This window comes from Vigna unguiculata, chromosome 6 (assembly GCF_037176805.1).
Source record: "Vigna unguiculata cultivar grain cowpea cultivar isolate G323 ecotype 2 chromosome 6, ASM3717680v1, whole genome shotgun sequence".
Lineage (NCBI taxonomy): Eukaryota > Viridiplantae > Streptophyta > Magnoliopsida > Fabales > Fabaceae > Vigna > Vigna unguiculata.
The window spans coordinates 49,081,177-49,098,223 of NC_140797.1; the positions used below are offsets into that span (position 1 = coordinate 49,081,177).

Consider the following 17,047-nt stretch of genomic DNA (forward strand, 5'->3'; position numbering starts at 1 on the left):
TTTTTTGACATCCCTAATTATTCTTTTCATGTTTTTTTTTTTTTAACTTTAGTATTGCTTTTAAAATATAAATTAAAGAAAATATATTTAAAAAACTAGCTGATAGCTAAAATTTTATACTTAAATTTGGGAAAATATTGAGTCGTAAATATTTGATATTGTGTTGTTGTAATTTAATTAGTTTTTGAGATAGATATTTTTGTAAGTTTTTTTTAATTAAAGATGAATTATTTTGGTTACAACTTTTACTATTACAATTATTTTTAGTAAAAACTTGAAATAAAGCAACGTAACATAATTTTCAATAATTGTGATACTTTTATTGTATGAAGAGACAAAGAGAATAAGTAGTGAAAGATGTTGCTGCATCAATCTTAAAGAGTATTGTGTTGGAAATGTAAAAGGAAGAAAAATACTATTACTTGAAACAAAGATTAAAAAAGAATACAAATGAGATATAACATCAAACGTGTAAATAAGTGAAAGCATACAAATAAATACTTTAGTAAATTTATGCTGTGTGTTTCAGATTAGAAGGAAATAATATACTAGAATTTTCCCCTTCCAACACAAAATTTATAAAAAATTATAAATCAAAGGTAACATATATCAGAAAAAAAAAACAGTATTGATTATAATATTTATTAGCGTTTTGAGTATCATATCAGTATTTGGTATCTCTAAATTTTCAAATTATAAAATAAATCTGATTTCTTTTAAAATAAAGATAATAATTTTATTTTTTAAACAAATTAAAGAAAAAACCCTTGATTTTATACAAACTAAAAGTATTAATTCCAAATTATAACAAGGTTAATAATTCACTATATACACTATAATGAATATATGAATTACAAATAAAGTCTAGAAATTAACATTATAGTGCTTCATTTATTTACGACGATTTATAAAAAAAAAGTATATATGATATATATTAATTCGTTATACTTAGGAGGTTCCCACTCAAAGTCACATTCTAAGTTTCTTCTACAATTATTCTCTCAAAAAGGCTAAGATGAATTTGATCTTCTTGAAGGTGTATGCATTATTATGACACCATTGTATCATTAATTAACATGAAACGGGAAATACTTTTATAATTTCACCGAATATACTTTATTAGACTTTTTATCATTCAGTACCATATAATATAATATAATACTTTTCTTTTTCAGGTTGTAATTTTGAGTCAATACATTGTTTTCTTTAGTACATTTTGATGATTATAGTAATAAATAGATAAGTATGTTGATATTATAAAGAACTTAAAAACAAAATAATGAAGGTGAAAGAACATCAATAACGACAAATTAGCGTGATAAAAAAGATAATTAACTTTATTAGGATATCATTTTCAGATAATTTGGATATATTATTTTTTAATTAGTAAATCAAATTTTAAACAACAATAAAAATTTCAATGTGTTATTTATAAAAATTATTACCTGAGAGGTTCTAAATAAATATAAATAAATAAGACAAAATTATGGTGGATGGATAATAAAATAATATTTAAAAAAAAACATATATAACATTCAATCGGTTTAACGTGAAAATAAACATTATTTTCTGTGTCTTAATAATATATAAGAACCGATAATTTAGAAACCTCCCTTTCAGCTGCATTTAAATATTCATTGAATCCATTCATTACATAATCCTATGTTTTAAAAAGTCGTTGGGGGTTTCCTTCAAATTAAACTGATGTGTTTAGTTTGAATTTTCATAAACTATTGGTAGAAGGAAAAAACATGTCGGAAAAAACAGCAGAAGAAATAGAAAATTGTTAATATTTGGAATAAAACATATAATAATGATAATGATAATGGCGGAGAGAGTGAGCACATGACATTACTTGCTGCTTGGCGCAACCTTTATGGTACCATTTCTTCACGGAGACCAAGTGGCTACATTAAACAGAATTACGTTCATTGTTAAAAAATAAAAAAATCAATATTTTATATTCTACATCTTTTAAATAAATAAATAATTGAACTACATTGCTTTTTATTTATTTTTTTACTTCAAGAATTACATTTAATGAAAGTTTGGAGTCCGGACATGAGAGAGGAAGAGTAAGAGAGAGAAGAGGGAGGTGTAAGAAACTGGGAAGAGAAGATGTTGTTGTTCCCATTCTGACCTAAAGCTTGTGTCTTTCTGCTTCGTTGTATCTTCTGCTGTGTAAAAGTGATCCCTTTTGATTCTTCTGTAGATTTCATACCAGGAACTAGTGCTAATACTTCACCCACAGATCTCTGTATTCTGGGTATGTTCTTTCCCAAATTCTAAGTGTTTTCCGTCGTTTTAATTTTTTCTTTTATTCTGACAGTTTGTGGAGGGTTTCTTCAAATCTGGGTCTTTTTAAATTGTACTGGGTCCCTGTTGAAAATGCTGGGGTAAAGGGTCACGGTTTTCAGTTTTGTTAAGTTTCTGGAAGGAAAATGGTGGGGGTAGAAATGGGGTTATTTTGTTTCCAGTGTTTGTGGGAGGCAAATCTGAAATGATACAGTGGGATTTGAAGTTTTGATGAGTTTTCTTCTGACACTTTGTTGTTGTTTGCAGACGAAGGCTGGTTTTTGATCCGGCTTGGGAGTGTTGATCGACTTGATTTTAACTGCGAGTTTAAAGAGGTAGTTTCTTCTGGTCCTTGGTGTTCACAATAATGGCGAAATATAAAGAAAATTGAAAGCTTTCCATTTGTGTACCTGCAAAATTGGCCGCTGAATTGGTGATAAATTTTCCAAATTTTTTGTAATTAATTAGTTTTATGTGGTTAATTGCGATTTCAGTATAAATTCCAAATACGATTTACAGGATAACCAAACCCTGGCTTTTTCAATAATGGTGGACACAAAATGATGGCGTTTTTGCGTGTGTGTTTGTTACCATCTAATCATGATAATGCTATTTTGAGCTATCCTTTTCGATTGGGAGTGATGACCAAATATGTAGTCTTTGACACGCGTGTTGCTTCTGGCATTTCACTATCTGCTTTCGAACCCTATTGACTTAAATTGTTGGCAATACATGTTTCACTAACTTCATGCTTAAATTGGAGAGTTTGAAAACTGTGGTTGATTCATAGGAGTGTTTGTTTTGGATTGTAGTCTTAAGAGAGTATTTTTTGGTTGGAAAGATGAAGATTAATAAGTGTATTTGGTGAATGGCAGCCATTTGGTGACAGTGGTTGGATATAGTACATCAGAAGTTCACACATGAGATATATATAACTATTGTTGGGATCCACCTGCAGAATGTCATTCCGCAGCATAGTTCGTGATGTGAGGGATAGTTTTGGGAGCTTGTCTAGGCGTAGTTTTGATGTCAGACTTACGGGTCATCATAGAGGAAAATCTCAAGGATCGGTGCAGGATTTGCATGATCAACCTCTGGTCATTCAAAATAGCCGCTGGGCGAGTTTGCCCCCAGAATTGCTATTCGATATCATTAGACGGCTAGAGGAGAGTGAGAATACATGGCCTTCTCGAAAGCACGTTGTTGCTTGTGCTGCAGTTTGCCAGTCTTGGAGGAACATGTGCAAAGATATTGTTAAGAGCCCAGAGTTCTGTGGCAAACTTACATTCCCCGTGTCCTTGAAGCAGGTTAACTTTACTTTTTGCTCAAGATTTGTTAGTTTTTATTAACCAAGCAATGTTATGGGTTGAAGCAACACCCTGATTGTTTGCTCCTTTTGCTTTTCAGCCTGGACCACGGGATGGAATCATTCAATGTTTTATCAAACGAGATAAATCTAATTTAACATACCACCTATTCCTTTGTCTCAGCCCTGGTGAGTTTTCTATTTGCACATTTTGTTAATGCTCGGTTTTGTATGGCTGCATTGATCTTTACATGCTGTACAAGATTTGTTTTTGCAGATGTTTACTCTGTATGCATGTGTGTAGATCTTTGCATGAGTTTATAGTGTGTAGATCTTTACTTGCAATACTGTAATTTATACTTGAGGCAGTCACTGCCAGTGTTAGAGGATAATTTAGTTTCTGTTCATATTTTCTCATTATTTGCTCAAACCAGTCTTCACTCATTGCTCTGTGAATGGAAATATGTTAGTTCTCTTATGATTGGTTTCTGTGTTTATTATTTCCCTTTAAGGCTGATTTGAAGAGAAAGTGTGATCTTGTTTGATAGCATTACTTTGATTTTTGCAGCTTTGTTGGTTGAAAATGGGAAATTCCTCCTTTCTGCTAAGAGGACTAGGAGAACAACTTACACTGAGTATGTCATTTCCATGGATGCTGACAACATCTCTAGATCAAGTAACACTTACATCGGAAAGCTGAGGTGAGTTAGTTCACTTCTTCCAAAAGAACTGTTAAATCATGATTTAAAATTTTAGAACAGGGAACTCATGAGATTTTGTTGGACTTTCAGATCAAATTTTCTTGGTACAAAGTTCATTATATATGATACGCAGCCTCCATACTCTTCAGCCCATATATGCCCTCCGGGAACTGGAAAGACGAGCCGCAGATTTTACTCGAAAAAGGTGTCGCCGAAAGTTCCATCTGGGAGTTACAACATAGCTCAGGTAACATATGAACTAAACGTGCTTGGAACAAGAGGCCCCAGAAAGATGCACTGTGTCATGCACTCCATACCAGCTTCAGCACTGGATGCAGGTGGCACTGTTCCCGGCCAGCCGGAGCTTCTTCCCCGTTCCCTCGAGGACTCGTTCCGGAGCATCTCCTTTTCCAAGTCTCTCGACCGCGCCATCGAGTTCAGTAGCTCGCGGTTTTCCGACATCAGTGAATCCATTCTCGACGACGATGATGGCAAGCTGAGACCTTTGGTTCTGAAAAACAAGCCTCCAAGGTGGCACGAACAGTTACAATGTTGGTGCCTTAATTTTCGCGGGCGAGTAACCGTTGCCTCTGTTAAAAACTTTCAGTTGATTGCTGCCACCCAACCTGCTGCCGGAGCACCCACACCCTCTCAACCGGCTCCACCGGAACATGATAAGATCATTCTTCAGTTTGGGAAAGTTGGGAAAGACATGTTCACCATGGATTATCGGTACCCTTTATCTGCATTCCAAGCTTTTGCAATATGCTTGAGCAGCTTTGACACCAAATTGGCTTGTGAATAAGATAAAATGAGAAGGCTTTAAGCGAGAGAGCTAATGAAACAGTGATGATGGCATATTTCCCTTTGTTTTAGTTTCGTTTTCCTATTTTCATTATCAGTGGCATGGCATGGGAATAGGCAATTGTTGTTACTGAATTGTAACCGTAGTGCATCTCTGATGTAATAGGATTTCAGAGCATTTTTAACATACGATGTTGCTATGTTTCTTTGAGTTGATTCTGCCAAAACAGACCGTGATTTAACATATTTTAGGGTGTGGTGTTGTCTGGTACATGTTTGGTAATTGAGAGAGGAAGGTGTAAAGTGTCACATGGTGGTGGGCACCGAATAGATTGGTGTTGGGAGTTGTTTGGGAATGAGGAAAATAATGGTGCGTAAGGAGAATTATGGACATGGGTTGTCTCATTGTTGGACCCATTCCAATAGTGATGTTTCACTTGTTTTTGGAACATATTCATCTTTCAACTAATTATTGTACAAACAAGTGACCGTGTCAGTAGGTTTGATAACTATATAACATCACTTCAACTTCTCCTCCTAAATTTCTATTAAAAAAAATAATTTATTCAATTCTTAAAATTTTATATTTTTTAATTGAGTTTTTGTTGTTAGTCATGTGGTTGGTCATTTGTATTGTCAGTGGTTAAAGAATTTATATTTCTCATTAAATCTGTACTCATATGATTTTATAGTTCCAATCAAATATCACATTTAAATAATAATAAAAAAAATTGTACATTATATCTATATAAAAACATATTTTCATTCTAAACTAAATATTAAAATTAAAATCTCACCTCAATTGATGATAAATATAATTGGAAAATATAAAGATTTTGAACGTTAAATTGAACAATATTTTTAACAGATACTTAATTGAACATAATTAAATTTATAAGAAATTTAAATCTAAGTTAAGTTATATTTTTATTTTCCTCGTGAAGACACTAGAATAATATTAATCCAAAATAACGATCATTTTACTTTAATTAACAACAAATACTTAGTTTAAGTTATGAAAGAATTTCATTTATTCTTGAACAGTGTTAGTTTAATTATTGCTTAAGAAATAGTACCACTTTAATTTATATTCATGAACTAAAACGAAAAAGAAAATGCAGACAATAATAAGGTAGAAAACTTGAAACTTTTTTTTTTTTGAAAAATTTCACTAAGCAATTTCCTTTCCAATTAAGAATTTTCTATCCACTTACTTTAGGCAATAGAGTCTAGTAAAACAGAAAAAAAAAACACTTTTTTTAGGCTTTGTAATTGTCCATGTGCAATTCTAGTAATTATGCTTTATAACATGATTCATCACTTCCTTAGTAATGATAAAACAAATGGGTCATAGCATTTACTAAAATTTTGATAGAGAGTATAAACCCAAAAGTAATGTTTTTTTTTTTTTTAATTGTAATGATTTGTTTAAGTTGAAATAACTTTTCATTTTTGTTGTCTTCTTATAAGTTAATAAGATTGGAGCGTTGAATTGTAGCATGAGATTTGGATAATATGATTGAAGATAAGAGACGTAGTGGTTGGAAGTCAACTAAACATGTTGAGATAAAGTCAAACAATTATTAGCCACCAATGAAGAATCATAGAGCTTCATATCATACACAGCAACCACAAAAAATGAAAGCAAATTTTTTTTTACTTTGATTTATTATTATATTTTGGGAAAATAGCACCATATCCCCAACCTCCCAAAGCTCTTACAATTATAGAATAATAAAAAAGTCTTAGACATTAAATAAAATGTAGCTGATTTAAGTCCACTCCAATAAAAAAAGTAGCAAAAAAAGAAAAAATAAAGGTGCACATTTTATTTTTGTGAATAGTTTATTATAATTATCAGTTTCTACATCATTGAAATTTTATTTTGTGGGCTGCTAATTAAAAATAATTTTAAAAATCATATGAAGTTATTGTTTTATTAAACTGCGTAACCAATCTAAATTTAGTTTTGATTGAATTTAATTTCATATTAAAATTAAATTAAACTATGTGATATATTACATACAAGTTGGTGATTCAGGACTTTATTTTTTGTTAGCAAGATGTGAAGTCTAGTAAACTTGAATAATTAGTTTTTTCGACAATAAATACTTATTAATTCTATATTTTATTGATTTTTATTCTTGAAAAATAAAAAAAAATGCATCCATTAACACTTTTTTTCTAGTTCAATTTAGATAAAGCATATTAATAACAATCAATAAGTAAAAATAAAACATTTCTTACTTAAATAATATCTTGTTTCTTCTTATTTTTAGTACTTTGTTTTCCTTTGCATAATATGATAGTTTAGAATAATATTTTCTTTTAAAAAAACCTGGTATAAGTGTTTTTATAAGTTTATACATAAATAATTTTAATTTACACAAAAAAAAATGTTTTATTTTTTCTTTTTAATTTTCTGTTAAAAATAATTATAAAAAATTTACCCATGCCTTTTGTCTATTTTTAATCCTATTTGGAACACCCAAAAAAATGAGCCTAAATATTTTTTAATTTGAAGTAGCAAGAAAATGATCTATTGCATTCTCTTATTTTCCCCAAAAGAAAAATAGTATTTTTAATTTTTCTTGCTTCAGCCGGCATCAAGCAAAGCGAGAAGTTTGTGAATTGGCCATGTCCCATTGCCACTGTTCTACGCTTCCTTTCCTTATCTGTTACCTCTTCAACCTCCCAACTTCCTATTTTCTTTGGCTTTTCACCTGAAACCTGAGTTTAACGATAAAGGTACTTAATTTCTTGTGTTTTTCTTTTTCCTCCTTGCATGGTTTTCCTGCATTTTGTCTCTGACGCTTAATTGTGTGGTGTTTAGAACATAATTGAATCTGGGTATTAGGATATTAACAGGTTTTAGCGTCGGGTGGGATGTTAAGTTTCATTCTTGTTCGTAACGTTGCTTGCTTTTCAGTGAGTTTGAAATGAAGGAGATCAAGATCAAATTATTGGAATTGTAATTTTTTAAATTTGGTTTCTAGTCCAGGATCGGTGTTTGTGTGATTTGTTTGCTTAAAGGGATAATTTGATCACTTAAGGATTAACTAGTAGCACCTTCAATGTTAATTATGCTGAACTTCTTAGCTTTTTTTTACTCGTTGGAGACAGTTACTTGGGATGCAAATTGAAGCAAGGAGTGTCCACGCAGCTATTTTTGATTGGTTCTATGTGATCTGAGGTGTTTGCTCACTGTTTTTCTGGAAGGGAATTTTTGTGCAGAGTTGTGACTTGTGACAATGTCCTCTACTGATAATAATCACAACCCTTCTCCACAAGTTTCTTCCTTTGGCCGCTCTATGTATCGTCTCAGGCAGGAACAGGTTCATTCTTTGGAAGAGAATCACAGATCCGGTACCAGGGATTCGGAGCTTGAATCATTCCAAAAGCAGGTTACTGATCGATTTGAGGACCTGTTCAGGGCCAGTGACGATGAATTGCTCTCAATTGAGTGGATACAGAAGCTTCTGAATGCTTTTATCTGCTGCCATGAGGAATTCAGAGCTATTCTGTTGAACAACAAAGAGCAACTCTCGAATTCCCCTCTGGACCGATCAATGACTGAATTCTTTGAGAGGCTGGTGAAGGCACTTGACATTTGTAATGCAAGCAGCAACGGGATTGAGAAGGTTCGGGCGTGGCTAAAGCATTTGGAAATTGTCTTGTGTGCGTTGAGTTCAAATCAGAGAGCATTGAGTGAAGGCCATGTCCTGAGGGCAAGAAAGGCACTGATGGATTTGGCAGTGGCAATGTTAGACGAGAAAGATTGCAGTTCAGTTTTTCCTCAGCGTAACAGGTCTTTTGGTCGGAATAACACGAACAACAAGGATCATCGCCGCCACTTCACAGCTCTTTCTCGATCACATTCATGGAGTGTATCAAGATCCTGGTCTGCAGCCAAGCAACTTCATTCAATTGCAAGCAATTTGATTCCCCCTCGTGGGAGTGAAATTGTTGCAACAAATGGGCTTGCGATTCCTGTTTATACCATGAATTATGTTCTGTTGTTTGTTTTGTGGACTCTTGTTGCAGCTGTTCCTTGTCAAGATAGAGGCCTGAATATTCAGATGTCAGTTCCACGGCAATTCTCATGGGGCGTTCCGGTTACTTCACTTCATGATCGGATCAAGAAACGAGAGCGACGAAGCTCAAATGGTTTGTTGAAGGAGATAAATAAAGTTGAAAGTTGTGTTCGGAACATGACTGATTTGGTAGATTCAGTTCAGTTTCCAGTGAGTGATGAGCAGAAAATGGAAGTTGAGGAGAGGGTGAAAGAGCTAAGTGTTGTTTGTGGAGCCTTAAGAGATGGATTGGATCCATTGGAGAGGCAAGTGAGGGAAGTGTTTCGGAAGATTATGACTTGCAGAGCTGAGGGACTTGATTACACAAGCTAGCTACGTTATTATGCATGCAGATGCAGTGCCATGAAAGTGTTGCATTTCTTGCTGGGTACCATTGATCATCAAATGTACATTTTTACATCTTACCACCATTTTGGAAGGAGGAAGAGTGATTAGATCAGTTTACCAGAAAAATCAACCTTTCTTGTAATGGATTGTATTTATGTCAATACTCGTGAACAATAATGATGATATGATTATTTGAATATTTCTGATTTCTCTCATACTTGTGATGCTGTTAATTTTTTCTCTCATAAGCTTAACTATATTTTTAATTCTTTTAGTTTGGATTACATGTGATATTAATCTTTTGAATTTGATTTGAGTTAATTAAGTTTATTGTTAAGGTTTTTTATCCTTACAATGTTTGACATGACATGACTTGCCATTAGACAATAATTTCTTTTATCTCCATGCAAATAAGGAGATGTTGTCTTTTAGTTTATTCCATGAAAAATACAGTAAATCTGTTTTCTAGTCAGTGTGACTTCATAGCCATGGAAGGTTTCTTCCTGCCATAGCAAACAGGTGAGTAACGAATATTAAAATTAAAAAAAAATAAATTAGAGGGATTAGAACAAAAATGGATATATTTATTAAAAGACCTATCAATTATTTCCCATTTAAATCCTAATTTCACATTTTATAAAATCTTTCCAATTTTGTTATTCGCTATTTTAAAGCTATTTTTTTATCGAGAATGTATCATAATCATACACCTAAAAATATTTGAATGGAAAAAGAATTTGAAGATTATATGGAAGAAAGTTTCTGAAAGCACTATATTAATTTAATATTAAAAAGCAAAAAATAAATTATTCTAAGAAAACATAAAGAACAAATTTATACAACTAACAGAATGAAAAGTGTAACTAATCTTTTTGTTCTAGAATATTTCCTTTTTGGTACAAAGTTGTGTATGACTGAGCATCGATCTTTTCGTACTAATGTTGCTGATTAGCAGCTTTATATATTTTATTTCAAATTGAGAAGCAACAGAGTTTAAATTTAGCAGAAAACGTGTAATAATGTCAAGAATTGTTTTGAAGTTGCTGCCATTAACAAGTCAAGCAAGAATCTTGAAGTGGAGGATAATTCTGCTTTTGTCAGTTGGATGATGATGAATTGTTGAAAAATGAAGCAAGAAGGAAGAATAATTGATCCTTTTTTGGCCTTTTATAAACGTCCAGTATAATATGCTTGTAGAGTAAAAGACAAATTAACGGTAAGCATGCGCAAATTGAGGGAGCTGATAGAATCAAACTCTACAAAAGTGAGATAAAAAAAAAAAAAAAAAGCATCAGAGTTAGACCGTAGACAACGGCAAAACATTTGGCATAAAAACAGTTGACACGACACTGGACCACTCCAATTGTAAAGTGTATAGAAGAGATAACTTTGACTAAAATTCTTTGAATTCCAATGGTTTTTGTATACAAGGTTTTACCTATTTTCCTAATCCTACACATGGTGTTGGTTGTGCATGCCAATTCCAACGAAAAAAAATAATTGCATTGCCATCTAAGTAGTGCTATGATCTCAATGCAGTATTCACAATGAATCTATTCACTGAGTTGTGGAAGTGATGTGTCGTGCAATTTCCCTGGTATTCTAATACTAACAAAACAGCTCTGGAAAAGACCACATTATGAACTTGACAAAAATGTCACATTCCAAGAATTCAATATGAGCAGCACGTCCAATAATTGTGTTGAAGCTCCTCTTGCCGTAGGAAGAGGTTCCGAAGTTAATGTCACAGCGCATGACAACACGATGGTCAGAGTTAGTTCTGAGTTGGTCCAAGCAATTATTTAACATCTCCAGAAACACTTTCCCTTGTTTAGAAAAGTCCAACGTAGCTGCTGGACTCAGTTCTATTCTGGCAGAATGATATGGAACATAACCATCCTGACACGTCATGTGCAGAAAACATTATGATATGATAACAAGTTCCGTATTACAAACATTACAAACATTTAAAGAAAATATTTGTTACCTGAGGTGAGGATAAAAGAATCACATTCTTAAAGTTTGTCAGTGTCTTCTTCTGTAGTACAAGATAAAGAACAGCATTATATACTTTGACAAAAACCCTCATAATAATTAGAGAGTTGGGATGAGAGAGCAATAGATAAGGCAAGGTAATTTGAATTCAATACCTTTGAAAGATTGTATATGAAGGTGTTCTCAAGATCATGGTCATCAGTGAAAGTTAGTTGGTGGATGCATTGTGTGCCCTTGATCTTCTTCAAGAGCCACAATCCTGAATTGAATAGAGAGTTCGAACTATACATGTAACCCAAGTGTGGACCAGATATAGAAACGTATGTACACAAGTATCTTAGATATGGCTCCATGATGCTTTCTGAAATTAAAAATAAAAGAAGGCACGTTAATGTCCTAGTTTAAATTTTGAAGGGTATTATTATTCTTCATTCCTTCAAAACTCTGTAAATACCTGCCAAAGCAGCTCTCACAATGAGGTTCCCAATAGAATGACCAACAAAGCTAATCTTAATATCTTTCAAGTTTCCAACTTTTGAAGCTCTGTCCATCTTCTTTTTCAGAAAAGAGATCACTTCCTGAGCAAGCCGCAATCCCATTTCTCTGAAGTCTTCAGATGTTTTGTCTTCGTTTGACTCAGACATAAGAACATGTATTTTGGGGTCTAATAGAAGCCACTGGTTCCGAATAAGCCGTAAATCTAAATGATGTCCCTGCTTGTTTAAGGGGCAGAGGGTGTACTTAGTCAGACAAACCAGTCATTAAACAACAAATTTCATAAACTTCTATTAATAGTAAGAGACAAAATCATCAAAGCAAACACCAATAACCAGAGTAAAAGACAAAATCATCAGAGCAAACACCAATGTGAAGCTTGCCTGAAACCCGTGAACAAAAACAACTACTCTCAAAACATGGTCATTTTGTTGTGGGTGATTCCCAGGCAACTTGATTACGGCTTTAGATCCATTTTCCAGGATATGTTTATCTTCGGCCTCAAAAGGAAGGAAATATGACTTCACTCTGGTAGAACGGTACATGTTCTCCAAGCGTTCTACAATAATGATAGGAACACGCAAAGGATCTTCATATATATACATGTCTTGAAGTGATCGATTGTTGATCTGCATTGAATACAGATGACAAAAATACAAATCATCAGGAGAAACAAAAGTTGTAATCATAAACATTCCACAAGTAAATAACTACTTGCCTTCATTTGTGCTATACCACGCCTATGAAGTTCAGCTCGCATTGTTGCAGTCTGAATGGGCTGAAAATAAAATCATTTTTAAAGAATTTGATAAGCTAATTCACATGAAGCCAATAAAATTATTAGTTTCAAACTCATGAGATAATTTATGAAGCTTATGGATCAGATATAGTGTAAACTGTATAATTACATCATCACTAAACCTCCTTGTACTTGCTAATCTACCACCACGTAAGCTACGATACAATGATGTCCCTTCAACTCCATTACTCATGTACTGGTGAGGCATATCAACCTTGGAGTACATCATCCATATTGACCACTCAGTTCTTCGATCGTTAGCCCATGAGTTACGCAGAAATTCCAGTATCTTTGTTTTATTTTCCCTGATGAAGGAATGAGAATAAAAGCGAAGAGAAAACCCATGTCATTGACTAGAGAGTGCTTAATGTTATTATGCTCGAAGATATTTATCTGAGTGCATCTTTCTAATAAAATAAGTAACAAAACATGTTTAGAATAACTAAGCCTGTAGATCAGGCTCCTTCATGCCTAATTATACTATGCAAAAATGAACACAGAAAGCAGCCTTTTCCAGATACCATATTGGTCATAACAGATACACAGACACTGCAGCATTAACTTATTGGAAATGAGGCTATAATGACCTCTAAGGTTGCTGAACTCATAATTATTGGGATGTGTAATCACTACATAAATAAATTTGAGTATACCTGTGGAATTTCAGAAATGTATTCCAGAGATATAAGATCTGACTCCCAATAGACTGGAAGGAGTTTAGCATATCATCCCAAGACTGTTGAAGGCAAGAAGTATTATTGAGTGCACAAAGAATCTAAAACATTAAAAAGGCATAACAGATAATAAAGCATTCACTTTGCCAGAATTATGAACCTCAGCATTGACTTTTGTCCCATCAGACAGTTGAAGTGATGTCCCATCATCGGTATTTTTTTCATGAGCAGGAGAAGGAGAATTTAATGATTTAGTAACAACTGAATCAAAATTAATTCCGGCCAAATCAATAGCTTGGTTAATTCCTCTGCTTATTCTTAATAGGTCATCAAGCAGAATATCATGTGCAGCCATCAACTCTTTGACGAACGCAGCCTGGTTTGAAAGAATCAGATACAACTGTAAGCAAATATATATTGAGATAAAAGTTGCAAGAAATTAAGAATCTTATTCAATACTGTAAATCACATTTACAATATCAAATTAAACACTTTAATGAAGCAAGGATTGCTGCTATGAAGTTATAAAAGATTTTCTATCATAACAGAACACACCTTGTTTAACCTAAGGTAGTCTTCACGGCCAGTTCCTTCAGAAGCCAAAGAATTACTGGTACAATATTAACGTTTTTCAGAACAGAAGTTATGTTACTATCTAACAGAATTTATGGCAATGCAATGGTTGCTACTTGAACCATAAAATATGAATTCTGACAAACCTTGGTACCTTCAGTTGTGGTGTGCGATAACCAGATTTTAGTAGACTGATATGAACACTAGTATCAACAAGAACTGCATGGAAAGCATCAAAATATACAGGACAATATGAATGCAATCCCAGAAGAGCTTTAGGAGGGATTCTGTACTCGTGAACTGAAGCTGCACATGCATCCAATGAACTTTGTATCTCTGGCCTGTTCAATTACAAAACAGTTTAAGAAGTCAGAACCTCTAATCATAATCAAGTCCAGTTCAATCTGTGTCCGATCTGTAACTTTCACTCAATGAATAGAACAGGAGAAAGAGAATAACTAACCCCATTTCAGGTGTTGGAGTGTGAAAGAGCTCAAACTTCAAGATAACAGCAGAGGACTTCGCCTGGGGATAAAAATAATCATCAGCAAAGATATTTCTTATAGAAGAATAAAAAAGGAAAACATGGCACTTTTTCTAACACTTTTTTGCACTTGACTAAAACAAAAAGGTTATCCTTCATTTCTTATGTATACTACAGGTTATGGTTTACATGGAAAAATAACAGCGAGAAATTAGAAGTTACCTCATGTACACCATAAGATAGATAGAATGAGATCATTATAGAGAGAAATACATCCTGCCTTGCATATCTGATCCGGAATGATGGTGTTGAAAAACTGTTATCTTTATCATCAATCATCCAAACTCCACAAAAATTGTCAGCGCTACTAACTTCAGGAGCTGCAGCTCAAAGAAAAGATGGACACTAAGATTTCTCAGTCTAAGAAAATATAGTGCTAGACTGCAAACTAACTGAGCAAAAATGTAAACCCCCAGCATATCCAGCATGCTAGTTCTAATATCTCACAAAAACAAAAGGGTAATGCAGTTCAAAATAGTAGACATAAAGAATTTGAGAACATATCCCAATCAAGAATAATATGAAGTTGAATACAGAAAAATACACAGGCACTGGAACCCCCATTCCACATTTGTTTGCACACAGAGATATCCTTGACACTAGCTGACAACTTATCCGAGAAAATGAACAACATTAGCAAAATCATTCAAGGAACAAAAAGAATAAGTTTGGAATGGTTAAATAAAAATTATGATAAGCTCAAAGAATCAAACCCGATTTGCTTGTATAGAAAAGTAAAAAAGAAAACGGAAGAAAAAACAAGAAAGTTCGGTTCTTAACCCAAAAAAAGGCATAAACAAGTTAGTATCAATTTGTGGCTCATTGATATAACCTTTTCTTGGAATAAAACCTAATTACAAAAACTTCAATCATTTGTTTCCAAACTAAATAGCGGAATTCGGCCACTTCAGCATAGCACAATGAATGAGACATATACATACGAGTGACGCCCATGTTAAACTCCATTCAGAAGACAAACAGAACACCACACTCATCAATCATCACAACTTATCACTTTGGTGTAAAAATTGAAATAGACCTACATAAGATATAAAAACAGTAGGTTCCATGTGAGAAAATGTTTGTGCGAAAATCCCAAACACTCCCACCCAAAAGGAGCCCTTGAACATCACAGGCACAATAATATCACAGGACCAAAAAAATTGTGTTCAAGTTAACTAAATATAGATTACGGCAAAACCTAAAGTCAACAACTAGAAAAGCCTTATCCCATAAAGTAAGGTCCGCCACATGAATAGCCCCACCGGGCACGTTAAATACCAAATTCTCGAATTGAAGAACATAACTGCAACTAAACACTAATATTTCAAAATATTAGGAATGTACTTCACCTTCATACTGAACAACCCGGGCAGGAATCCCGGGATAGGAGTCGTCATCGTCATCGTCCTCCCATCTCATGGTAACCTTGATTCTGTACCATCTGCACAACAACAACAAGAACAAAAAGAACTTAAAAGACAAGTTTTTAAATGTACATAAAACAAAACCACACGAACGACATAAATAAAAGATTACCCTTGTTCGAAAAGGTCGAGATTGTGAAACCTATGAATGTAAACAGCAACTTCGTAAACAGCATCCAGCATAAGGGGTTGGTGATTTGGCTTACCAGAGGAGGGAGGTTGGTGGTGGGCATTGAGCAACCTTTTGGTTGACAAATTGGTTTGATTCAAACCCACAAACCATCCTAGTCTCCGAAACATATGTAGTGTGTGATGCAGGCAGACACAGTGATACTGAATGCCCAAATGATCATCACTCAGAATTTCAATGGAAGTTGAGCAAAACCCATTAGGTGTGAATAAAAAAGAAACAACTTTACATGGAAAATATGAAGGCTGAGAAGAGAATTGCAATGTGCGTGGGGTGAGGGGATTTGATTAGTTAGAGTTGGGAAAAGTTGGGACTAAAGTGGAAGAGGGGAATGGAGTGTAGGCGTGGAAACAACAAGAAGAAAGCATAGTAATAGCAATTGTTTTTCTTTTTTTGATTAATATTAATATTAATAATTGATGGTTTTGGTTGGCAATGGTTGCACAAGAGAGGGACCCAAAGAGCATCATTTTCGTCAACCCTTTATGGCAGGTGATGTTTTGCTGTTTTTTAATCATAAAAAAGATCACAAAAAGGTAACTTTGAAAATGGCACCAAGGCATGTTGTCGTGTCGGTGCTGACACACACCCCATTTCTACTTTTCCTTTCATGAAGGTTTCAACTGTGCAGATCGAAATTAACGGGCAGTTTCCTCTTCTATCTTCTACTGTTACTTTACCCTCATCTTCCTCTCTCTCTCTCCTCTGCCTTCAGTTATTGCTGTTGATATTATTCTCTGTTGATGATATTATTGTTGGGGATATTTGTACCATGATATTGTTTGGATTTGTTATAATATAAAGGATTTTTATCATAAAAATA

The 17,047-nt window shown here is 33.7% G+C and overlaps 2 protein-coding genes and 1 pseudogene across 6 annotated transcripts; 2 read left to right on the top strand and 1 right to left on the bottom strand.

Moving 5' to 3' along the window:
- Positions 1-2,035: 2,035 nt before the first annotated feature.
- Positions 2,036-5,377, top strand: TLP10 (tubby like protein 10). Of its 2 annotated transcripts, none has more exons than XM_028076664.2 (6): positions 2,036-2,266; positions 2,563-2,630; positions 3,171-3,602; positions 3,703-3,790; positions 4,170-4,302; positions 4,393-5,377. In XM_028076664.2, the coding sequence occupies exons 3-6, from the start codon at positions 3,255-3,257 to the stop codon at positions 5,105-5,107; spliced, it is 1,284 nt and encodes a 427-aa protein (XP_027932465.1). In that variant the 5' UTR covers positions 2,036-2,266; positions 2,563-2,630; positions 3,171-3,254; the 3' UTR covers positions 5,108-5,377. The 2 variants fall into 2 exon arrangements, with proteins under 2 accessions (XP_027932465.1, XP_027932466.1); XM_028076665.2 differs by having other exon boundaries at positions 3,254-3,602.
- A 2,284-nt stretch (positions 5,378-7,661) lies between these two features.
- Positions 7,662-9,726, top strand: LOC114186743 (protein BYPASS1-LIKE pseudogene; annotated as a pseudogene). 2 transcript variants are annotated; one of them, XR_014995658.1, is made up of 2 exons: positions 7,662-7,854; positions 8,226-9,726. The product of XR_014995658.1 is annotated as a protein BYPASS1-LIKE pseudogene, transcript variant X2 (transcript). The 2 variants fall into 2 exon arrangements; XR_014995657.1 differs by having other exon boundaries at positions 8,230-9,726.
- Positions 9,727-10,904: 1,178 nt separating this feature from the next.
- Positions 10,905-16,578, bottom strand: LOC114186699 (uncharacterized). Of its 2 annotated transcripts, none has more exons than XM_085674261.1 (15): positions 16,147-16,578; positions 15,960-16,051; positions 14,770-14,927; positions 14,527-14,588; positions 14,210-14,404; positions 14,046-14,100; positions 13,633-13,866; positions 13,470-13,552; positions 12,926-13,121; positions 12,736-12,795; positions 12,401-12,646; positions 11,977-12,235; positions 11,678-11,883; positions 11,515-11,565; positions 10,905-11,426 (listed from the first exon to the last, which is right to left on the bottom strand). In XM_085674261.1, the coding sequence occupies exons 1-15, from the start codon at positions 16,332-16,334 to the stop codon at positions 11,136-11,138; spliced, it is 2,376 nt and encodes a 791-aa protein (XP_085530387.1). In that variant the 5' UTR covers positions 16,335-16,578; the 3' UTR covers positions 10,905-11,135. The 2 variants fall into 2 exon arrangements, with proteins under 2 accessions (XP_085530387.1, XP_027930474.1); XM_028074673.2 differs by having other exon boundaries at positions 13,651-13,866; positions 16,147-16,577.
- Between the last annotated feature and the right edge of the window lie 469 nt (positions 16,579-17,047).